Source organism: Neopelma chrysocephalum, unplaced genomic scaffold (genome assembly GCF_003984885.1).
Source record: "Neopelma chrysocephalum unplaced genomic scaffold, ASM398488v2 Primary Assembly neopelma1_22b, whole genome shotgun sequence".
NCBI classification, from domain to species: Eukaryota; Metazoa; Chordata; class Aves; order Passeriformes; family Pipridae; genus Neopelma; species Neopelma chrysocephalum.
Window position 1 is genome coordinate 17,821,029 of NW_020897690.1, and position 26,037 is coordinate 17,847,065.

Here is a 26,037-nt window from a genome sequence, read left to right on the forward strand (position 1 = left end):
TTACTGCTTGTTTTTTTGAAACAAATGTTCAAGATCATCAGGTTGCTCTTAGGACTGGTGTCTTCCAACATGCACCAGTTTGTGACAGCAAAGTAATTGGTGAGTGTCCTTGCTTCAAGCTTCTTGAAATGTGGTTGCATAAAGCCAGAAGGATAACAAGTTGCAGGAAAATAGTTTTAAAACCACTGCAGGGGTGCTTTACAACTCTGTAAAAGCATACTTTACCTTTGTCAAGGAAAGGCATAAGAAAGCAACTGTGTTTTCTGTAACAATAGAAGAGAAATGGTTTCAAAAAGTGACAACTTCGTGACACAGTGTACACGCCTCATTATCCATCTGTACTCTGATTCCCCTGTTTCTGAACCTGAAAGAATTAATACATACAAATAGACTACCTACCCCTTTCACACTTGACTTCTGACTCAAAATTACAGCTACTCTGATCCTTTTTATTATTGCATTTCTATTGTGGTTTCTAGACTAAGAAGGTAATTCTTAAACGGAGATGAAAATTCTATAGATCCTTTCTACAGAAATTATGTACAGATTGCTTCCAATAACCTCAATGCACTTAAGATATCATCATCGTCATCATGGCCAGGCTTCGCGAACGAAGATTTGGGAAAGGCTCTATCCACATTTGTTGCAAGGCATTCAAGATAACACAGTCAGAAATAGCACCAAATTGGAAGAAAAAAAAAAATGCAGTCAATTTAAATTCTGTTGCTCTCTTGACCAAGGGAGCATAAGAAATGCATAAAAGTACATATATTTGCTTATAACTTTCAGGTTGGTAACTTTGCACGTACTCCATATATTCTGACAAAATGCACATTAAACTGTGAAACCTGCACACTTAGATCAAAAATGTAGTCTGCCAGGAAAATGACAAAATCTCATCTGAGATTTTTTAGTAACAACACACACACAACTTTTATTCTTGTTAAGACCTTGGGTTGCTCCCTAGCAAAAAGTGTGGTGTACTGATTACAAAAACAAAATGAAAAAAGAAATAGAACTGCAAAAAAAAAAAAAATCACAGAGGAATCAAATCATGGAGTACTTTGCATCAGTTTACTCCCATCTAGCAAGACAAACAGGAGAAATACAAACTGTTTTGATAGCATTTCCATACTGAGTTTCATGCAAACTTCCAAACCCTTTCATGAGGCTGGGTCTAGTTTCTAGATAATCTACAGTTTCAGGGTTTCATGAGAAAAATGTTATATTTGTGGAGATTTACTACCTGTTTTAACTGTTCTAAAGACAAATGTATGAAAAATCCAGTTGCATTTTCAAAAAATATCTTTTGAAATTTCTTACTGAAACCTCTCTACTACTTCATTATAATTGCTGTATGTGGTTTGTCAGAATTATTTTTATCATTATTCTTTGCATTGCTACCTGTAATTTTGAGGTGTTAAGAGGGAGGAAAAACACTTTCTAGAACCTCTTGGAAACCTGTTATAACATCCTCTAGTGACCTTTAAGCTTCAGCTAAAACCTGGCTTTATGGCATAAAAATTGTGGTTCACTCCATTGAACAATCCACTCTTAAGAGACACGCAACATAGCTAACAATAAATCTTTCTTCAGGTTTCATACTTTCTTTTTAAGTCATTCATACCCCAATTTCATCAATACTGTACTCTAAATCTCAATAATTAAGATCCACCACTGGATATATACCATTTCTAATTAGGATACAGAGGTGATATACTCTGTCCAGTGGGACTGAAGAACAGAAAAAACATGGGAGTTTTTTCACCAAGTCATTTTACAGGATGGCCTTAAAAGTTTCTTATTAGACAGTGTAAATATTACTTTTTCTAAACTCCTAAGTTCATTATGTTTTCATAACGCCCTCCAACTAGACACTATATCCAATAATTTTCTCATTCATTCTAGTAAATCAATACATTTTGCAACAGTCCTCTAAATAAGGACTAGTTGCTGTTGTTGCAGCATCCTGTTTTAAAAAACCTTTTGATATCAGCAAAGTTTTTAACGATGGGCCACTTAAATTGAAAGGCAGAAATAAAATGGAGGAAAAAAGTGAGGTGGGGGAAAAGGGACAAAAGGGAGAGAAAGAAAACTCTAACAAATATAGCACAATTTTGCTTGGATTTTTTTTTTTTTAACAAAGAAAGAAGCCTTTCATACTTAGAAAGCTGTCAGAATATTGAGTGTTTCTCTAGTTTGCTCTACTTTTCATGTATTGTTACAGATGATTTTTAGTTCAGAACATCTGTGAATGCTTTCCTTGACTTTCCTTTCTGAATCACTGAAAATTGTTCTGGGGATTTCTGCTTGCCTAAAGCCAGCAGCACAAAATGTGCAAGAATTGATATATCCCTTCATTCTGTGTTAGAAGTCACTGTAGTGAAAGATTAAGATGTGTCTCCAAAGTATTAAAGTATATTTTTGATACAAGCAGTAGCTGTTAAGTCCTAGCACATCAGAATCTGCTAGCAGAATGATGACTTGGCAAAGGTTTAGGAAAAGAAGACTTGACACAGCAGATTAATGTATTTGTTTGCTTACCCCCAGTCTCCCCTCAAATAATACTATATCTATTTAAGGTTTAATGAAGTTGGATTATACTTTTACACTCCCAGGGTTATTTGCCTCTGTAATATTTGTATTCTAATAACAGGGTGGATAAGTAACTGAATGTGAAGAGAGAACTGGGGGTGAAGAGAGAACTTTCTCTTAACTACTGCCCATCTGTTTCAAAAAATGGGATTTTTGCTTTGAGTAACAAAGACAGCAGAGCATTCATTTGTATTCAATCCAATCCATATGCCTACATTTCCACTGATTCAGCTTTGTGCATTTTAAAAGTCAAATTTTGCAGAATGTTATAATGAATTATAGCTAAAAAAGTCATGTGATATACATCTCACACAGCATGGGCTAGATCCATCCTGCTTTACACCACTAAGTGCAAATTGCTTACTGACAGTATTTACATCAGAGTTGAATGCACTTTCCTTTTGGCAGCAGAAAGTACAGTGGTACCTATTATCACAGTGTTGAATAAAAATTTAATTTAGCCCAACCAATTTGCACATTATACTGGCATACAATAAACACAGGATAATTTAGGTTGGAAAGGAGATCAGAAAGTCTCAATTCCAATCTTCTGCTCGAAAGACAGATAGCTATTACATAGATCGGGTTGCTGTGTGGTCTTGAAAACCTCCAGGAATGGAGGATGCATAACCTCTCTGGGAAATCCAATCTTTTTCTTTACTGTCCTAGAAGTGAAAAAGATTTTCCCTTATGTCCAGTCTGAAATTCTCTGCCTCTTGTCTCCTGTCTTCCCACCATGCACCAGTGTGAAGAGCATGTCACTGTTCTCCATTAAACTCCCTCTAGGTATTTGCAGGCTGTTACTAGCACGCTGCTCCCCTCAAAGCTCTTCCTCCCTCTCAGCTTCTCCTCCTAGGGCATGGTGCTCCAGCCTCCAATAGAAGGAGACCCTCCACTGAATTTGCTCCCTGTTATCAATGTCCTTCTTGTATTGGGGGAGGTCAAAACTGGGAACAAACTCCTCCCTTGATCTACGGGCCATGTTCCCGTTAATACAGCCCAAGATGCTATTGGCTGTCTCTCCAGTGACAGCATGCTCTTGGCATATATTCAGCTTGCTGTCTACCAAAGTCTCCAGGTCCTGTCACAGAGCTGTTTCCTAGACAGTCAGTCCCCAGCCACAGTCGGTGCACGGAGTTGGTCTTTCCCAGATTTGGGACTTCATATTTGCACCTATTGAATTTCGTGAGGTTCTTGCTAGCTCATCCCTTCAGCATGTCTAAGTTAGCACTGTCCTCCAGTGTAACTCCTGGTACCCTAGTCTGGTGTCACCTGCACAGTGATCTTTTGCCTCGTCCAGGTAATTGATTTAAGAATGTCTAATAGGACAGGATTTGGCTCCTCATCACTTCTATATATCCCATACATGTTTGACCACCCTTTCAGTGAAGAAATTTTTCCTAGTATCCAATTTAAACCTCCTCTGGCTGGAGGGATTCCTTCTTGTCCTACTGCTTTTTGCTTGGAAGAAGAGACTGATCACCACCTGGCAACCTCCTGTCAGGCAGTTGTAGAGAGCCTTCTTATCTCCAGGCTAAACAACTCCAGCTCCCTCAGCCACTCCTCACAGGACTTGTGCTCCAGGCCCTTCACCAGCTTCATTGTCCTTCTCTCCACAGGCTTCAGCACCTCAATGTCATTTTTGTAGTGAGAGGCCCAAAACTGAATACAGATTTCAAGGTGCAGCCTCACCACTGCTGAGTACAGGGCTAAAATCACACCCTGGTCTTGCTGGTCACACTATTTCTGATACATGCCAGGATGCCACTGGCCTTCTTGGCCACATTGTTCAGCTAGCTGTTGACCAGCATCCCTAAGTCCTTTTCTGCTCAGCAGCTTTTGTTCCTTTGGCTTTTTTTGAAGACAGAGCACTGTGGTAAAAAAAAACCTCCAAATTTAATTTACCGCCACTTTTAATAATGCAAATAAATTAAATCAGGAAAGACACAATAACAACAATGTTTCTCAGACTGGTAGTAACTGTCATCCCCCTCTCACCTCTCCCAAGCATACACATGCTTTATGGTCTTAGGATCTTGGGTTAGATGATATTGTATATGGGAGTAAAGCTGGGCACTGAAGAAATTCAAAACTCTTAAACTTGGTCTGTTTCCAAAGTTATTGTTTATATTCCAAATTAAGGCATCTGCCTTTTAGTTTCTGTTGTTTACAGAAGTAGTGGTATTTTTCTCAATAATCTTTTACTGCATGCAGTTTGCGATGAAAACTCCATGCTAACCGCTCCACAGCTTCTACACAAGGGCTCTGGAGAACTAAGATGCTTCACAATTAACAATATAATGAAACTAAAATTATGATCTGCATCCCAAAGAAGGCAAAATACTGCCTTCAAATCATAATATTTTAAATAAATTACACTATGTAATTTGGTGTATTTTTGGATTTTTAAACTACCCTTATGTACTTTAAATGTGGTGTTTGAGTATAAACGTGTGGTAATTTCAAAATCTAGCAAAAAGTAATTCTTCTGAAAAGTGAATATTAATATTTCTTAGAAAATAAGGCTTAGTACTTACACTCAATTGGGAGAAAGTGGGGTAGAAGGAATGTTAAAAAAATCCACTGTGATTCAGTGAAATAGATGTGAAATAAAATTGATTACGTCAAGAAAACTTCTAGAATAGAATGAGGGGTTTATCATATGATTTCTCATGAAACATATGCTAAAGTCAGACTAAAGATCCAGCTAAGGTAAGTATCCTGCTTCCATGAATGACTGAAACCAGAGGTACACAGAAGAATGAAATTGAAAGGCAAGCATACATCATAAGGAGTATAAGAGCAGTATCATTTTTAGCAGCATAAAAAGTACACAGATGCATAAAAAGAACAGTCTCTCCTGAAACAATTTATTAGTGAACCATGAAGTGTAAAGTTTTAGATCCTCACTTACTGAATCAAACGTGAAAGGTAAAACACTAAGAGAAACTGAAAACTGAACACAATCAGAATCATGGAAAAAGACATTATTCTTGGTGCTGCCTTTTTAATGCAAATATCCCACAATGTAGTGGTAGTCTCTTTCCATCAAACCAATTCAGCACATATTTCTGTAATTCAGTTCCTGTCAGGAGACCTCTACAATACAAACATTATTTAGTATTGGCATTATTTCATTTAAAATGCTATGATTTACCACCCAGCAGGCTATTTCGACTAGAACTGGACACATCCAAGCATAGATTCAACCTATTAAAAGGCCTTCTATTACTGCCTAGCTTTCAAGGAGCACAATGAGATAAACTGTTAATATGAACATTAACAAACCATTACTTTGATGAGCTATTCCCTAATAATGTGCATAGGACAAGCATTGAAGAACTACCTTAATTTTTATGACACGAGCCTGGAAACTTGTCAATTCAACCTAGTATTTCGGTCTCGGCTGAGGACATCCTTTTTCTGCAAAAACAGTTCTCCAAGACATTCGCTTCTTTTATGAAGCTTGAAATTTTAAAGGAAGAAGGCAATAGTTCTAATCAAGGCAACTTTAGGTAGAGGATTCTTTAGGAGGGAAAATAATAAGGTAGGCTGCAAATTTGCATAATGAATGTCTTAAAAATGAGACAAAAGGAAAGGTAATAAAATACATGTGAGCAGAAAAGTAAAAAAATAACAATAGCAGTTGCTGCAATTGCTATTTATAAAGTTAATTCTATATCCTAAACCATCTTACCTTGGGCCCTCAACTTTGTACCCTTAACTACATAAACAGAATAAAAGACAGAAACTTGGGAAGTGTCATTTGCAGAATTCCCAACTGTTCATTCCAAGAGCATATAGGCTTCAGACCTTCAAAGGAGAATAGGAAACTGACACTAAATTTTGAGTTCACAATATAACATAAAATACATAGTAAACAGCTTAATTCTTCTATCCAAAAAATGTTTAAGATAAACAGGTGGTTGCTGTCAAAGAGAAAATATTGATCTTCAAGGTGCTCTACACATATTTCATAAGTAATTCGCAGAATATCAAAGCTCAAAGACCTCATAAACTTTTGCAGTTATTGCAGCAATGCAGAGTTCATACCTGTGGCGAGATAGATGATATGGAAAAGCATGTCCTTGCCCTGCACAACATCCACAACCACATGGGAAAATCGGCTGTTGTCTTCCATGAAGTAAGGAATTGGAATAACTGGTTGAACAACCTCATGCATTAAGAAGAATTTTTGAGCATCTTGAAGATTTCTCTCAGTCAGATTTGCATACAAACCCTGATCCATGGTGCCACACTGAAAACACAGAAAACTAACATTACTATATGTGGCAACAAAAACAATAAATCTACTCCCTGATTTAAAGCACAAGATAATAAAAACCAAGGGTAAATCATGTAGTGACACTGTGGAATTTGACCTTCAGGTCCCATTTTGGTGCTAACCAGACTGTCTAGCAATTGAGGAAGTTCAGCTTTCCTGAGCCAGTACTATAGAGGCTCCCTAACCCTAAACAATATGGAAGGGCACTAGACAGACCAGCACAAGTGGACTACAGTAATATTATGCTATATCCTATGTTCACAGGGCATGAAGGAGAAAAACTACCATCTGACAAACCAAATAGTTTTCTGACTAGTTTTCTTTATAATTTTCACAGACGCAGTGCTAAAAACAACAAAGTTTCAAAGGAAATTCCATGTCCTACCACAGCCAGGGTCTGAGAGAAATCTGAGGTGAAAGTACCACAAACAGTTTCTTAAGACTCTGTGTTAAGTAGCAAAAATGGACAGTGAAGAGCTCTATCAGTTATCCACAGTAAAGACATTTTTCATTTGAAACTGAACAAATTTTTATCTGAAAACTGTACTCTTTCCTTACAGGAAAGCATTTACTAACTTCATGGACAAGTTTCAAACACAAATAAACTAAGCGAAATAAGTGGCAGTTAATTTTAGCATATTTGTGTTCAACTGGGGACACAAAAGAGAAAGCTGCTTAATGCATGTTAATATGTAAACATCCACATATTTACTCAGGCATAATTGGCATCAGAGAAGTAAAGCAGTACTTCACAACATTTATCAAATATTTGGGTGATGTGAAAGGCATACCCAAGTCATAATTTTCATTCTGTTTTACTATATCATAAATTATGCCATGAATTACAGCATGAGCAAAATACAGGGTTCAAAACCCTACCAGTTATTTTTTCATTATTGCCATGTCGTCAGTCTGAAATTATGTCATCGTTCCAAATCCACAAATGTTAAAAAAAAGTCAAGAAAGTAATTTCATGAGAAATCAGATGATGAGGAAAGAAAAATAAACAACTGGCAGGAAACAATTACTTGCTCTGTATGTCAGATCAATGAAAAAAAATAAACCATGCCAGAGAAGAATTTCTCTGAATCTATCAAGCAGGAAAGATTCCAGCTGAACACTCAGAGTACACTGAAATTCAAATGGTCCTTGGTCTTATGATAGACATTGCCCTGTCAAGGAGAAAAGCAGTGATCTCTGAAGAAAAACAACATTCCTCAAAACCGGGACTTCCATAGTATTCTAATCTGGAAATATTTCATAAATATAATCCAGCCTTGGAAATACAATATCTGATGTAACTGTAACAACAGGGCAATAGTCTTCCTTCACATCACATACTTCTCTCTGTTATTACTGAGTAGGTGAATACTCTGAGGACAAATCTACTTCTGGGACTACACAAACAGAACTTCTGATACTTTATCATAAGGACTCTATAAAAGAAAAGTCCTTCTTTCTGGGAAGGAAACCAGCAACTAAGTCAATTAATATATCCCGTCTATGTGAAGTATACTCTAAAGCACCACCAACATCACCGCTGCAGTTACAGAGCCAGAAATCTAATCTTCCTAAGCACTTCTATTTTTTTAGGTTCTTTTAAGGTCTTAGGCTAGTGCAAGACAGGGCCTTATTAACCATGAACCATAAAGCCTTTTGAGAAAACCTCATGTAAACGATTGTCCCTCTCCCATGTATTCATACCTGAAAATTAGGGTTAGGATTGGGATATGGAAGCCAAGCAGATCGGGAGTTTTCCTGATATTTGAAGGGTCCATTAAAGGTCTGAGTTATGGCACTCAGATTGAAAACACAAACTGCTGAGGCTGCTATACTGTTCCTGTAAAAGAAATATAAATATTAACCTAAATAACAACATTAAGTCAACTTGCTGAAAAATAAATAAAAAAGGCAGTAACTATTCAATCCTTCAAGTAATTAACTAAGCAGATAAGATCAGCCAGGAGATGATATCTCAAGATGATGATAGATGATGAGCTGATTTAGCACAGACATTGCATTTAAAATATTTGTTGGCCTTACCAAGTAGCTGGTGTAGGAGAAACTTAGAACTTCCTACCTTCTGCTGCTGCTCTGATACCACAAGGCTATACTTCCACACAATCATATGCACTAGGGACACCTCCTTTCTAGTTACAAAGTTGAGGATGATATTACTCTTAAAGCTTATTAATGTTTCTTCTATACAATAGACATGAAACAAGGTAAGGACTTATTCAATTTATGATATGTTTCTAGACCCTATGGAATCCCAGACATCTTCACAAAAATCCTGTCTTCCAAGAGATGATGTACAGCAATAAGTATACAAGTTCAGAAACCCATCAAGAGAAAACAACTTGGACTGCATACAAGATATCTTGTTAAACAAATAAACACAAATAAATGGCAGCCAGACAAAACATAAAATTTCCTGCATTTGCCTTGAAAATGCGATATACATGGCAACAAAGTAATTCTGCATAGTGTAAAGAATATAATCTAATGATTATGAAAGCTTGTAATATGAGAACCAGCATTGTTCTCTTCCACATTTTGAAATAAATGAATAGATAATGAAGGTGGTAGTTGCACAGATTTCCACTGCAGGTAAAACTGTTGACAATTGATCCACACAAGATTATTTTCTTTTTTTTTAATATATTTTTCTTTTTATGTAAACTTAGCCTGTACTTTACACAAGGCTTAAGAAAGCATACTATAGAAACTCTAAAATTATGGGAAAAAAAACCCAAGCAAAAATAAAACCCAGAGGCTCAAATCAACCAGCAACTGAAAAAAGTTAGGATATACGGATTAAATACCAGGACAAAAGAGCAATTTGCTTTCTTATGCTTGTCATCCTTATTTCAAAGAATCACCAAAACTTGAAGTTTCCCGCTAACAATATCTACAGAATCAATTATCATTGGATTTGATAATCCCTTGCCTATATAAATTATCACTAAATGCAGCTCAGTAATATTATTCTATATTAACCATACCAATGTCTTCTTGAATTTCTTGAAGTCCTTAAGGGACATTAGACTCACGCTTACAGATTTTTCAGATAGTCTAAAAGAAACAAAATCAGCTTCATTATGAAGCAGTGGCTATAGTGGACTTAATCATCAACCACATATAAAAGGTGCAAGTTTGGCTGTTACTCAGTCTTTATTGACAGAAATGTTTCATTTTTTTCCCTCCACAAATATATTCAAGTATATTAAAAAAAGAATTAGAGTACAATAAAGTCATTGCAATTCTAAAGGTATTGAGACTGAAGAACGCTGAATGTGGTTACATAATATCTGATGCTGTTACACCGAGAGAAAGGAATATGTTGTTCCCTCTCATGGGAAACCCTGGCATTTCTCCACCATCAGTTGCAGTGCTGAAAGGTGAATCAGGTGGGTTTCACAGATTACCTGCGAACAGGGAGTCAGCATGGGGAAGTAATCCCAACTCTACAACATTTCAACAATGTTCGAAAATTTACTTACAACATTCGATGTCAGGAACAAATATAATTTAAATGGAGCTATCAAAAAAACCCACCCTCAAACAGTTGTAATTAAATCCTCTTTGAAGAGTCCATTCTGGTGAACAATCAGAATGACAGGCCATCAGGGAAGAAGGAAGTAGCAGCAAGGTTTCAAATACTGTCTACTATCATGTGGCAAAGGTAGTCTTAACATTAGCAAGTCCATTTTCAGAAGAGCCAGGGGGCATCAGGAGCATCATTTCCCTTCCATGGCCTAAACCCTATGGATCTTCTGCAGTAGAATTCCTCTGGTCAACCTTTTCATGGCAGGAACATGTCAAGGCTATTTTGACTTCTCATGAAAGATTACGTTGAAGAGGGTATGTGTACGCCACCTGAGAAATACCTGTCTTTTATTATTTGAACTAGCTAGTAAAACAGATCAATGAAATTAAAATTACTGATCAAAATAACATCGAATTTTCTTATCCCCAGTAATCTCAAAGTCTCTACTATTCTCTTTATAAAAGCAGTGTCTAAATTCACCACATTACTCCAATGCAGGAACAGGTTGAGCTCATCATCTGATGTCACAAGTTAGGAATTTTCACAGCTGGATGTAAGCAGCCCATCACTAGTCTTGTTCACAGCCTGAGCTGCTGGCCCAGGGGTGAGCCTGAATCTGGAAGATGCCTAAATGTGTTGATAAAGGGCTGTGCCAAAAGCCCAAATTCATGCTCACTGTCTAGAATATGTAGGGATAATAATTTGTTGACATTAATTTGTGACTGTTTCCACCTGATTAATGGATATTTATAAAAGGTAGGTATCCCATTGTTTAAGGGGCCCAACCTGTGTTTTAGGTGCCCAAGGAACTTCTAAAATTCTAGACAAAACTGACTTACACAGCGAGACAATACAAGAAGGTAAGATAATCAGAACCCGAAACTGGAAACACTGTTCCAGTGGTTTGAATACTGGTCTGCACAGCCATAACACAGAGGCTGTTCTCACTAAGCAACAAATGAACTCCAGTTATCATGTTAGTAACAAAGAAAATTTATGAGACAAATGCCTCTTTTTTTCTTAAGAGCTAAGCAGCTCTTGGTATCAAGCTCAGAGTCCAGGGAGCTCTATTTTGACCTAATTTTTTAACATTTAACAAATCTTAACACTGAATTGAATTTTTTTTTTTCAATTTTACCTTGTTGATACAACAGGTAAAATTAAATTCTTGTTTGGACCCTTAAACTCATTAAAGTATATGTTAGGACTAATTAAAATACATAAGAGCACCTCTCGTCCTATTTTGGGTAAGGTGCGTTCTTCCTGACAAGGTCAAAATCCATCATGTCAAATTCATGATCATGTCACATTACAATTATAAGATATTTTTTCATAAGTACATCATTTATTTATGTATTGCAATAGTATGCAAAATAAAAATTAATGCCTTTCAAAAAATAAATGAATATGATGACAGAATACTCTTAAACACAACTGGATCTCTGCTTTAAGGAAATATTAAGAATTCCTCCTCTCATTTCTTCAGCAATTCACGTGAGAAAGATTTGGAACTGGCACTTGTTCATAAGAGGACAGTGGATTGGGCAAAACAGAAGTTTGAATTTATGATGTTTACTTGGCATATACAGAAGAGGGCAGCTCAGAAGTTTAAGTTTTTGCTGTCACAAACAGCAAGAAAATAAAATATATGATTCATTTTACTTACACATTAGTGGTAAAAATTCCATAGATCAAGTCCAATTCTGGCAGGAAGAAAGTGCTCTGAAGTTCATTATAGTAAAATGGAATTTCTCCAGGGCGAGAGCAGTTCAGACGAGCTTTCATGAAGGTAGTCCAGGTATCCTCCAGGACAAACTTGCCACCAATATCATTTTTACACACCCGAGCAGCACGAGAGAATACTGTTTTCCCACAGTCATGTTCCACCGCGTTCTCCCGGAAGAAGAAGTAAGTAAAGTTCCCAATGTCATAAGATGATACAAAATTTGGCTCTGAAAACAGCAGGAGGAAAGATCATTTATCACCTTCTTGTGATATATGCACTTATATTAACATAGAAGTTGGATTTATCTTCAAATATTAGATTTAGAAAAACACACCTTTTATTATCCTTTAGGGAATTGGCGCAATGACATCTGAACAGGACAATTCATGTCCAGCCATGATTATGAGCTACATGATCATGATATGCTGGGTTTGGCTGGGTAGAGTGAATTTTTTTTCACAGTAGCCAGCATGGCACTATGATTTGGATTTGTGCTGGGAACTGTGTTGATAATTCAGGGATGTTTCTGTTGTTGAGCAGCACTTACACAGAGCCAAGGCCTTTTCTGTTTCTTACACCACCCCACCAGCACAAAACGCCTGCTGAGTTGCCAGCTGGGGTTGAACCACGACAAGCGGCCTGACAGACTCTCTGCTCTACCGGTCTATAGCACATGACTCTGCTGGGCAACCTTGGCCCAGCTTTCTGTATTCCACCATCAAAAGTGTTAACTGAATTTCCCTTCTCTACATATGGGCATAGTGTATTCTTAAAATGTAATTGCTTTATCTGTTAACTCTGTTTCTGCTTTACCACCATGCCATTACTCCAGATTAGCAGAATAATGGGTGGTAACATTGTGAGTGAAAACGTACTCAGAGGATGTAATGAAAAGAAAAGAGAATTATACAAAAGCATTTGATGGAAAGATAACTGCATTTCAACCCTATCTTGCTTAAAGCGTTTGATAGTATTACAGTATTTTTTTCTGTCTTATAAAGAAAAAATTAAAACTGACCAAAAATCTGATGGTGACGAAGGAGAAAACATAGAATATGTAAAAAAATAATCTGGAAAACAACAGATGGTAATATTTCTTAAAAGAAAAAAAGAAAAAGGAAACAGTGGATACCAAAGACAATATACATAAACATATGGTCCATTTCCTAAAGATTACTAGAACTGAAGAAAGTCCATGACCTTAAGATAAGTTGGCAAACTGATGAGCTATTAAAGACAAATTTGTCAAGAAGAGCCCCCTTTGTGTAAGGAACCATTATAAAACACTGATACTCCCAAGAAACAAGCAAACTATATTCTCATTCACAAACTGTATTCTAAAGTGGGAAAACAAATAAACAAAACTGTTTTTAAACATCTATTGTGAGGAAACATTCCAAAGACACGTAATAGGTGAATATTTCTTGACAGCTCTATTGTATAGGAAAAAGCTGCTGCAATTAGATCTAAGCATTTTACAGGAAGAGCTCAAACCTGTCAAAACTTTTAAGGGGCACTAGAAAGGGAAAGAAGCTGGCCTTTCCACACAGCAGTCCAAACTCTGTCAGAAAACTCTTCTCCAAAGACAGCCCAGCTCCCAGCTCTTGTGGCCTCTTGTGCTGCTTCTCTCTCTAACTGCTGTGCTGAGAGTCTCCAAGGCAGGTTTTTTGGCAGCAATGATTATCAGCTGCCTAGGATGTTTGAAGCTGAGCAGATACAATAGTGCTCTCACTCCTCCCTGTAACTTTCATTCATTATTATATCAAGCGCTTCCCTGAGATTAGTCTGTAACATACCACATTTTCCCCACACTCTGACCTGCACAGGTGTTTTGCTGGAAGATAGCAACCAAACAATTCTGAGAATTTGTTAGAATCCTGAGTTTTCATGAGTTACATAGTACCAATGTCTTTGTGTCTTAAAATAAAAAAAAGGCAAAATAGTTTGACAGGACTTGCGACAGCACTAAAGATAAAACTGTATTGACAATATACAAAGAACTAAACTATTAGTAATGTTATCCCTATTAGAACCTCATATCTTCATTCCACATCTGTGTCAAACTTTCATTACAACAGGGATTTTGATTCAAAGGCTTCAAAAACCTTTAAAGTATATTACTAGAATTTGCAGTTTTGTAGAAGTAATTCTTAGTTAATCATGGCCTCTCATTCTTTAAACATAAAATATAATATTGTAACACATTTACAAACTGAACACTCAAATAGAAGAAAGCTGGAAAAAACCCATTATTTTTAACTTTGTTAATTTTTTTTCCCTAAAAACGTGCAATTTTCTGAATAGGTAACAGGGTAGAATGATATATAAGATTTATTTACAAGTACTAAGACTAAGATGACAAAAACATGTGGCTAAAAATCCCAAAATTGTATACTGTCACATTCTAGTCAGGTTAGACAGTTTTGACAGGCATCAAATACTAACTATATATCCAGAGATACTTGAATGCAAAGTTTTTTTCATGTCATAAATCTTAATTATGTGTCATTCATTCTCAATACACATAGATGTTTGAAGATTTACGAAACAAACTTGTATTTATTTAAATAGAATATACTAGAAAAAAAATTCTTTTAGGAATACCAGGCTAACTAAAATCCAAAAAAATCCCAAAAGGAAAAATCCCACTTTCCCCCATTATCCAACTTTAGTTCTTCAATTATATTCATACAACACCTACTCATTATTTCTCTTATCTGTAATGTACTTTCTCATTCTACACAACATTCTTTCAGATTGGTCTTACAGTCATAGAAGGAACTACTGTCTGTGGAGGAAAGAAAAAGCATTCACTAGTCTTAGTGTAATTTGGGCTACCTGTCCACATACTAAGATTATGACTGACTTAAAGCACTATCAACTAAAGGTAGAAACTAAGAAAAACAATAGACCTGAAATAGCATTAAAAAAGTAAATGCTTCCAACTATATGTTTGACTTTTTGTAGCCAATAAGCCTGATTGGTCTTTCAGATTATCTCAAAAATATCTTGACTTATGTAAAAAGATTCTACTTATTGTGCAAATACTCAAAATCAATTTGATCTACCCACAAAAACATTTTGTTACAAATATTAAACAAAGTGGCCCTTCCTTGCAATCAGGCCTGAAGATAGTTCTCAACTGGAGGCCCGCTGATATAAAAAGGCACAATAGGATCTCACTGCAAAGTAAAAAAAAACACTATGGGAAGCACTCAGTGTGGAGAATGATGAATGACAAAAAAGTGCAACTTCACGAGCTGTAAGAATAAAAATAATGTGAAATGCTTTAAGAATGTTTTTGGGGTTTTTGAAAGCCCATGTCAATCTTTCAAAAGACAGTATTTTAAAGTTGCACTGATAATCATAATACATGTATGAAAAATACGTAGTACTCATATTTCATGGATTCAAAATTGAGAAACAATATATACATCTGTGAACACCTATGCATATACGTTATTGATTACAAACTGATGCAAATGTGACCTGCTGTTGAAATTTGTGAAAACTGCTTTTATTTGCATGAAATGTAATAATCTCAGAGTTACGTCAGGGAATTCAGTGGATATGGAAGGATTATCAGGTCAGACTTTATTTATTTAATTCCCTATTTGGGAAAAAGGAACAGGATCACTTCAAAACTTCAAAGTTAAAAGAACTTCCCATCTATGAAAAATCAGTTCTTATGTGTCCAACTATTGTTTTCTGAACTGCTGTTTGTTGACATGGAGGCCTTCCCACAGAAGTTTTTAATGCAGCAAATGAAGTGATTCTCTTGTTTCCTGCTGATTTTGCAAATAGTTCTGGAAGGGTAAACACACCTCATTTCTGAATTATTAGACCAACATAACAAGTGCAAGGATTCTGGTATGTGACAGGATACAGCTAGTATGAGAATGTCAACCTGTAATAATGTCACAAGTATTGTATATGACCTTTATAGGTTTTTATATACTCAATTTATGGATGTGTCAGGCTGACTAGACTTTCCCAAATTAAATGAAACCCATGGAATCAGGAAAGTAAGAAAATGAGCTTGTCAATGTGACCCAACAAAGATCACTGGGGTACAGCATGGAGCAGTGCTACATAGAGACACAAGTCCATGCATCGAGAGCACTAGGGGGCTAGTTAGCACTGCCTCAGGGCAAACAGACTAGTGTGCCATTTCACAAGTTTGCTTACTCAGCACAAATACCTGGGAATATCTACAACTTCCTTCATATAGCAGCATGAATGTCCTGCAAAGATGTTTCCCCACAGACTCTTCTAAGTTTTGACTTAGAAAAAGATGACTCAATGTATGAAGTCAAGATAATGCTTCCATCTAAAATAATCTGATTGGTTTTCTGCAGTTTGTAGACAAACCTACATTTTCTGGGGAGCACAGTCTTTGTTCTTAATGGGAAGGCACTTACTGGGATAAGACAATGACTCCCTTTAGATTATTTTTCCTTTCCATTTACACAGAGAACCTGGAAACCAAAGAGACCAAATCGATACTCACTGGCAGAGCAGTCACATGTTGATGCTGTCTGACTGTGCCAACTGCTCCCATAGGGACTGGCTGCAGCTCTGCCATGCAGCACATGCTGATGCTGCACCCCAGACAATGGTATTTGTAAGGCATGAAAGTAATGGTGTGCTGCACTGGGAAGCAGTGTAAGGACAGACTGGGGGATTTAGGAATGCAAAGTTTACTGGGAACAGGATGGGGCTCTTTGGAAGGCAGAAGAAGCCAAATGGTACAGCTCCATCTGTACAGTCTCTTGATAATGGTATATAAAGCAAACTTCTCCTTGGGTCACACCCAGGTTTTCACTCGGAAAACAGTAGCTGGAGGGGTCCAAACAAATCTGGGAAGTGAGCCAACGATTAAGCAATACAGATGTCTAAAGGTGTCATGCATAAGCTTATTTCCTGAACCTTTTTTATTTAGTGGTGTAGAAGTACTCTGAGTGGGTAAAAGAATGAGAGGAACTGTACAGGAACTTCTGCGTACAGAAATCGGAAACAGGAGCCTAAAAGAGCTCCACAAGAGCACCTGAGGTAGTCCTGGCCTATTCTCACTGTCTGAGCTTTGGAGCAAGAAAGTTTGCTTGTGTATTTTAATCCATATAACCCCTCAACCTCTGAAGCACACTAATATGACTTAATTTACATAGTTAGTGGATGTTACTGTTTCCAGAGTGAACCAAACGACATGGAATGAACCGACTTACTTTATGGAGGTAACAGCAATTAACCTTATGGATTACAAGGTCCAAAGTCTACTCTAAGCAAGAAAGAGCTGTGATTTCCAAGACTGTCCCTGTGAGATGTGACCACTCACTTCTGAAGTGCAAAGCATTCAGAGACCCAGTCAAAATTAATGAAAAATATGAAAAGAAAGATAAAATTAGAAGTTTGTCAGATCTAGACAGAGATTTTACATATCTATATCTCTCTCTATACATATATATATATTTATCTCCAATATAAGACACAGTCCCATAGATATTTGAATGCATAATATATTCAAAATCTTAGACCTCGAGAGATCAATGAATCACACTGCACTGTTGACCTCTAAAGACCTATTTCTTCCAAATATTTGTATTCAGCCAAATGCTTAATGGCTTTAAATTCTAGGAAGATGCATTTCAGTTTTTTTGTATAAACTTGAGCTTTCAGCTAGAAATGCTCTCCAAAAGGGAAGCTTAAAGTAATGGAAAGAAATTAAAATCCAAATGTGCCAGTCTATTTTATTTTCTCTCACCTTATTGACATAATTAATGAAGTAGAGTTGCTATTTGCATTTTGCCATCACCGTATATTCATTAAGTATATTCAATTAGTGTAGCCCCTTGCAGCTGTTGGAAAAGAGTACAGACCTTGCATTAGGCTGATCAAGTCATCACTGCTCATGAATGTTTAAGGACAAATTCTAATCATAGAGTAAAATTTTCCTACAGCATCAGATGTCTCAAAAGTAATGCATAACTTTTGGTCAACATATCTATATCCTTCCTCAGTAGTTGAACTGTAAAATGGTAAGTCCTTTATAAAACTGGTGGAAATTATTTTATTAATAGCTATTTTTCCTCTGTGTTTCACAATTATCTAGGATGCATGCTTAAAATGCTAACCTGTCACAGAATAGCTGGCTACCAGTCTATTTTGACTATTTCCTCTGCAACACCTTAGCTTTCCATGATTTCTTTTACATTCTTTTCCTTTTGCTAAATTGAAAATTTTATGGGTATAGAAGAGCAAGGACAGCAAAATACACTAGAACTGTGTACATAGACATTTTTTCCAATCTTCTCTTATATTGCCAATAGATTTTATAATACAATTCAGTACAATCATAAAAGTGGATGCAGTCATTACATTTTTACTGATGTACTCTAATAAATTGTGAAATGCAATTATTTCTTTTCTGAAAAGTAGTTTTCAAATACGGTATTACAAAATTCATAGTTTTATTTCTTGTTGTTTATTTCAAATAAATCTTCATTTTCAGGGTACATGGCACAATATTTTGTAATTTATTATATCATTTTGCTAATGCAAATTTGCCAGTGACAAACTTAGTCATAGAAGCCATTCTCTACTCTGACCTAATACTTACTCCAGTCCTTGAGAATCCCATCTGGATTTTGTGTCACATATATTCACTGGATAGACAGCTTGTATAGCAATATATTGGGGGTACAGGCTCCAAGGATGAAAAATAGATAGGATTAGATTAATTCACTCAGAACCTCTAGAAGTTTGGGCTATAGGGATCTATCACAACATCCAGAAGTTGGGATGGTTATTTAAAATTAAATCCAGAATTCCACATACACAGGAATCTAGCATTCTTTAAGGAGATTTTGCCAAACAGCAGGTATGGAAAGAAAACCCAATTATAACAGCTTACCCATTTCTCTCCAAACATCATTTGGAGTACCAATTTATTTTTTTTCTCTGCTCTAGTTTTGCAGGGAGGGAAACAGTCAGAGGGCTTTCCCTGCAGACCTGGTTCTCTTTTCCTTTTTTATTTTCCTTTTTTTTTTAAATCATAACAAAAAGGAAACCAGACTTCAATTTCATAATTAAACTCTTTCCCCTTCACCTTAAGGTTCGGTATGTCTGCTACTGAAATTCCATCTCTACGTCCAATATTTCTATGACAGGATCACACAGAATCACAAAATGGGTCAGGTTGAAAGGGACCACGACAGGTCATCTGGTCCAACCTCCTGGCTCAAGCAGGGTCATCCTAGAGCACATGGCACAGGATTGCCTCCAGGTAGCTTTTGAATATCTCCAGTGAGGGAGACTCCACAGGCTCTACAGGCAATCTGTTCCAGTGCATGGCCACTTGCACAGTAAAGGAAGTTCTTCCTCATATTGAGGTGTAAACTCCTGTCCTCCTCCTTTCTTTGATAAATGCTGCTTTTCATGCGTTCATGCTCCCTGCAATTTGAAATTCGAAATTTTCCATCTTCCCTTGGTTGAGATGTATTTCAGTCCTAAGTTCTTTCATTCTCTCGGGGTCACTGTTTATTATAGTTTTGTGCATTAATGAGGTTCATGATCCTGTTGTGCCTCTCTACAGTTGGGAACAGATTATCTGCTTGCAGAAGTGCCTTCCTTCCTCATTCGGCCTCTCCAATTGGAACCTGACATAAGCAGGCTTGATGCGATATAAAAGAACAGGCTCTGTCCTCAAGAGCCTCCTAGTGTTTTTAATAAATGGAAGGCGGATCTTGCTGTTTTACCTAGAATAGATGAAAAGTAAAAATATCCCAACCTCATGGATAGTGCTTCTGGTTTTTACCATTTCAAACAGGTAAGGAAATGCTACGAAAGTGTTTTGTAAAAGGAAGGCAGGGGAGATACCTACATTTCACACCAACTTACTGCTCTCCTACTCTGTCATTGCCATTTAGAAGAAGATGCACAACTTTGAAAGAAAAAACACAGTTTAACTGCTCAAATTTTTCCTCTTGCAGCAGCTCAAGCCAAGAAGCCTACGGCATTTCCCTCCTATTTTAGGATACTGGCAAAAATGATGATACACACAAATGAACAGAATCAACCTCATGGGTGGTACAACCAAAGAAAATTAATTATTTATCTTCATGCAAAATAAGCAACAACTGGTAGAATATGCTTTGCATATTTTCAGTCAGGTCTCTTATCTGAAAGACTACTTTGCACATTCAAGCACAGACTGGTTTTGAGTTACATGAAATATTACATAATAAAGAAAAGCTTTCACTAGGTAATTATAAGGCTTTTCATTAAAAGCCAGAAAAACTAAAGGATAACCTTGAATTATTGTAGCCATTTCCATTAATCCTTAAAAACAAAATTGAAAAGATTAATTTTTATTCTTAGATCATAAATTCTCTTCACATATCCTAAGAGCAGCAAAAGTAATAATAAAGGTCTGCTGACAAACTATAATAGGATTGGATTCAGAGTTGTGTTAAACCCCACTAACCAAACACCTTTGTAATAATTTTACTCTTACTTTCGAGGACTAAAAGTATCTTCTCTGGATTAACAAGTATTTGTTAAGCAAAATGTTTTTAGAAAGTGATCTCAGAAGAACTGCTTTAATAAGAGTATCTAATAACCAAATGCATAGAACAGCAAGAGGAAAAATAGTAATTTTATGTCTACCAGCAGAGCAGAACAATCCAAACATTCCTCTCCTTTTCTCAGCTGGAAAGGCTTCTAATTTGTATAAGATTTTATTTTATTTTATTTTATTTTATTCTGGTTTGGGTCTACATCTTAATATAAGATTACATTTTAATCATCTGTGGTATGCTCACTGATGAAGTCTCTTGACATTTAAAACACAGTTATAAATTTATTTAGTTATGTTCCAATAGCATTTATCATTGTATGTCTAGGATAAAGAAAACAGCTACAATGTATTTCAAGATAGTTGGAGACCAAAGCAATTGTAAGCAAAGGCATTTGGCAAATTATAAAACAGAATGTCCTAGTGTTTCTCCATGTGATGAAACAGAAAGGGATTGAAAGGGATTTCCCTTTTTTTTGTTGTTTTTCAAAATCTGTTTTGCCCTTTTATTGGCTAAGGGAAGCAAACAGACATCATAGACTAAGGCAAACTTTCACACAGAGGCATCAGATCAAACATTTACTGATTTGAAGAGGCATATTGAAAGGAGAAACACCTTTACTAACTGTAAATGTTGGACTACAGAAAAGGTTTCTAAGTCTAAACAGAGAAGGCTTTGCCTTGCCAATCTGGACTCGCTGCAACTGTGGACTACAAATTTAACTATTACATTTACCTTTGTCCTCTAGAGCACACTATGACGAATTCTACTCCTGCTACACTTTGCAGATCAACTCTAAAGCAAAGTCTAATTAGAAGCACACTGTAACATCAACTCTGGATATTTAAACACTATGTTACACTGAAAGCCTAAAGAGACTGAAATAAACAGCATGACAGCTTAATGAAAGATTTAATCTATTTTTTATTACTTAATAATGTCCAAAGCAGACTGCTAAGGAATACTATTTCTTTTTATGAAATCCTACAAATGTAATTTTAAAACAACAATTTTTCTAGCAACATGCTGCCCTTTACTGACCCGAGCAGTTGGCTGAAGCTCAAGGTCTTGTTGATTGCTTTGGACAGGAGCAGAAATGAGTGGAAGAGATGTCTGCTTTAGGTATAATCCTCAATATGTGGTCTATTAGCTCTAATTGTTTCTCTCAAGCACAGAAGCCCTTGAACAGGGATTCAGAGAGAAAGAGAAAGGAGAATAGGTAGCAGAACAGGACACCTTACAGAGTAAATTACTGGTGAACAGTCTTTCTACATTCTTCATTTGTTTGTGCATATATATATATATATTCACGTAACTTGAAGCATTACTTTTTTCTCTGCATGGGGAATGAGAAGGGCAAAACATGACATCATGGGAGGTAAAGGTGGGTTCACATTTTCAGGCTTACTATCTGCAGCCAGCTGGGCTGTTGGATGAGGAGAGCGCTGCTTTGCAGGAGTTAACTTTTCTGGGTGATCATGTTCTCTTTGAGTAGAGTGATAGAATTAGAGACAAGTTTGGGAATAGGAAAAAGTAGGGCCTGTCTCTTCACCATCAGCTGATAAATTCTTTGTGAGTAACCCAACCTCTAGAACTGTTGAACGAAGGTGAATGCTCAGGTCATACCACTGCAGTAAGTCTGGTGCTTCAATGGCAACTCCTCACGGAGACAGAACTTCTGCATGGTTATGACTGTAGTCAAAACCCTGCTCATTGCATTTGGGTTAGCTGTATTTAATGTTGTCTATAGGAGCAACAGGAAGACAGAAATAGCATTGATAAACAGAACATTAATTTCTTCTTCCAGAAGTGGAGGGAACTTCTGAGGCAAAAAAATTTGTAACTGGTAATCATATTCAGAGGTAATTAAGAGATGAATAGATTACTACTGTAAATACTAAAAGAGGGTAAGTTCAATAACTACCACCAGATGCTTCTTTCCTCCATCAGTGAAGAAGACATGATTATGTGCACTCTAAAGTTCTCCAAAATAGGAAAAACTTTAAGGAAGTGTGCAGATATCTGTAACATTTGGCAAACTGTTTTTTCTGCCATTGAAAATTTTTAAAACAGACAAAATTCTTTTGAGTCAAATCTTGAAAGGGGTTATCTAATAGGTGAGCAAACAGTATATCCAGAGACCCTCTAAGATGGCGCCACAACAACTAGCTCCAGTCAGAAATAGGATTTCTTTGTTGGTAGTGTTGCTGTACTGTCCATCTTCCTTTTTGGATCAGTGCTTGCTCAAAATCTTTGTGCTTCAAACTAACTTTCCTTTTTCCCTTCAGTTACAGTCTCACACCATATTCTTGTGGATTAATTTTAGACATATTCTGAATAATTAATATCTTTAACCAAGCTATCAAACCCTTCATCACCTCAGATAATTGAGAGTTGAGTGCCTCAAGAAAATGATAATGCAGAAATGAAAGTTCACTGATTCTCCATAATCTGCTAAGGTTGAGCAACTGATCAGAATGATGAACATATGAATGTGACATATGCTGAAAATAACTGTTAACTTACCTATTCAGCTGTTGTGGACTGTTTCCAGACCTATCAAGCCCCTAGTAGAAGGCAGTACGTGATAATAAATGCATGACTCTGGCTGAACCAGAATGAATGGGGAACTCAGGCCACCAATGTAAATGTATTTTATTTGTGGTATCTGATTCCAGAAGGTGAAATCACATCATGGCAACACCCCAGCCACCTGACACATCAGCTCCATTTTCCCCTCCCACACTGTGTGTCATGGTTCTTGTGATTACACACCTTCTGACAATTAAGATTAGGATCAAGGTTTCTCCTGTGATGAAGATTCAGAGCTTTTCATGTCAAGATCCTTTACCACAAGTTACAGTGAACACCACCAGCAGACTACTTAAGCATACAGGCTTATGCTTTGGCCTGACTGATGGAATTGAAGATCCCTGAATTCACTGTGGTAGCCATTAAAATCAACAGTGTCTTTATTCCACAGCAACAGCACACAGAGCAAGATAATTAGCTGCATTTTAGAGTACTGCCATCACCCCCAGAGATGACTTGAATTGGTCCAATGTGATTGGCAGGGCAGAAAATCTAAGTGAGAAAAAACATGGCACATCTGAGGAAAACATGGATGTAAAAGAAAAGCTTGTTTTAAATTGGAAGCCTTCACAAACATGTGCATGCACATGCACACCTAAAGCAAGTGAGCTACTGCTGCTGAACAGATATTGACTAGGGAGCTTCCATTCCAGTTGACACCTTACTTTTCTTGCAGGATTATCTGTGTTACTTTCTCACTGAAAGTAGCAAACTCTTCACTTTTGATCCAAGCCCTGAAAAACTAATATAGTTTCTTGACACTGAATCACATAGGACCAGGCAAATTGACATAAAAGCAAATGAATCCCCAACTCCTAGCTACCCCAGAAGACATTCCCCCTATAGGTAAATGGGTTGCTTCCAGTCTTTTATTGGATTTACTTGAACTGGCTCCAGTCACAAAACTCATCTTTTTCTTCCTCCTCAAGGATAAAAGACACAGTTTCCTGGTAACTTAATTATAAACAGTTTTGAGGCAGAAGAATGAGCTGTAATGGAGAATGTATAAGTGCAGCTGAATCTTTTAATAGGAAAAATGTGAACACAGTGAATCTGATTAATTAGAGAAGTCTGGAGGGGATTTTATTGTGACTTCTGGCATAAAACATATCCAGTTAAACTGAAAATTCATGTGAAGAACTCTTCTCCTTTGACAAAAGCACACAGGTGTGGCACAGCAACTAGTTCCAATACCAAGGCTGTGCGGACAAAGGGTGTCTGAACAGGAATATATATACAATGAGTTAATTTTTCCTCTTACTTCTTTTGCACTGCTATAATTCTGTTATGTTCCACACAGTCTAGGGTTTTTTTGTTGTTAATTAACATTCAAAAATCATCTGACCTTCAGAGAAGGTTACAAATTTCTCCAAGCTACCTCTGATGGCTTCTTTGTTCACGTAAAATATACTAATCATATAAGCACAATTCAGCATTCACATTATATTAGAACTGAAATATTCAAAATAAAATCTGTCACTTGCAGCTGACCAAATGTTCTGAAGCTAGAAGGATTTATATTTGTATCTCATTTCAAACATTAGAATAATCCCAGCATATCGTGAAATGCACTGCAGGAATAGTGACTTGTGTCACATAGCATGCATTATGAAAATATGTATTTTTTTCTACTGGAACAAGCATGGGGAAATTATAACACACATAATTTCAATTTTATGTAAATAATAATTTCAATTTTAAAAGGTTTTTGCTTCTTTTTTTTGTAATATACAAAATGGCAACTGGGTCTGTCATATCACAGGAATACCTATCTGTTTACAGCTTCTCCCAGCCGGAAATTCTCATCAAGTGATTAACATCCACAACACAGAATTGATTGCTGAACACAATTTTATGACGTGTTTTGCAGACAATTCCCTGTATTTTGGCTATAGAAAGTGTCAAAAATGTCAATCTGCCACCTAAGCAGCTTGGAAGCCAAACTTTTTCTGCCTGTCAAAGCTGGGATCTGCAGGGAAAGCCAAGAGAATTCAGTCCATTCTAAACTGTTTATTTTATGCCTTAAGTTCTTGAAGGACTCAACAAAAGAACACTCAAGGCAAGCTACTGCTCAAAGCTGACTCAGCTTTGCCATGTAAGTGCACCGCAAGTGCAGCTCATCCCTATGCCTTCAAACATGCCATATATTTAAGTGCACTTCCACAAACTTCAGCTATATTAACCAAATTCTATAATATTTATACTTGTAAAATAACAAATATGCAAAATAATTTTAAAGTGAGATAAACAATACTTCAAAAACATTTAAATTATCAGAATGTAATCTCAAGACCATGAATATGAAGAACATGGGTTAAAAAAACCTGAGTCTCACATTCTATCAGCACTCACCATTCAGCCACTTGGAGTTGTACTGGGCAGTCCGGAGAGGAGGAAGAGTCCCCAGACTTCGATAAATAGCAGGATCCCTTCCTGGAAAATCCATGGCCGTAGCAGCATATAATTCCCCACTGGAAGTGAGAAGAGCAGTGGAGTTGTGCTGGGGACTGTAAGGACAACGAGCCATGCCACTGATTTGGTCATGTATCTCTGTCAAGTTACTTAACTGTAAAAGAATTAGAAAAACGGATTAAAATTACCTGAAAATTATAATTTCAGCCAAGATGCATCAATCTGAGAAAATCCTACCATAAATACCAGTTATCTGCTTTGGTATTGTACAATAGTGATGAGCCAACCTTTACATCAATCTGAA

General features: G+C 36.6%; 1 protein-coding gene across 7 annotated transcripts in view; it reads right to left on the reverse strand.

Annotated features, from left to right (window-relative positions):
- SEMA5A (semaphorin 5A) overlaps positions 1–26,037 on the reverse strand; it is a 329,582-nt gene that overhangs the window by 116,090 nt on the left and 187,455 nt on the right. For all 7 annotated transcript variants that reach the window (XM_027681100.1, XM_027681135.1, XM_027681108.1 and 4 more), the window contains 4 exons: positions 25,674–25,887; positions 12,097–12,382; positions 8,585–8,720; positions 6,649–6,853 (listed from right to left, as the gene is read on the reverse strand). In XM_027681100.1, coding sequence (XP_027536901.1) covers positions 6,649–6,853; positions 8,585–8,720; positions 12,097–12,382; positions 25,674–25,887 — 841 coding nt within the window. The remainder of the gene's footprint in view (positions 1–6,648; positions 6,854–8,584; positions 8,721–12,096; positions 12,383–25,673; positions 25,888–26,037) is intronic.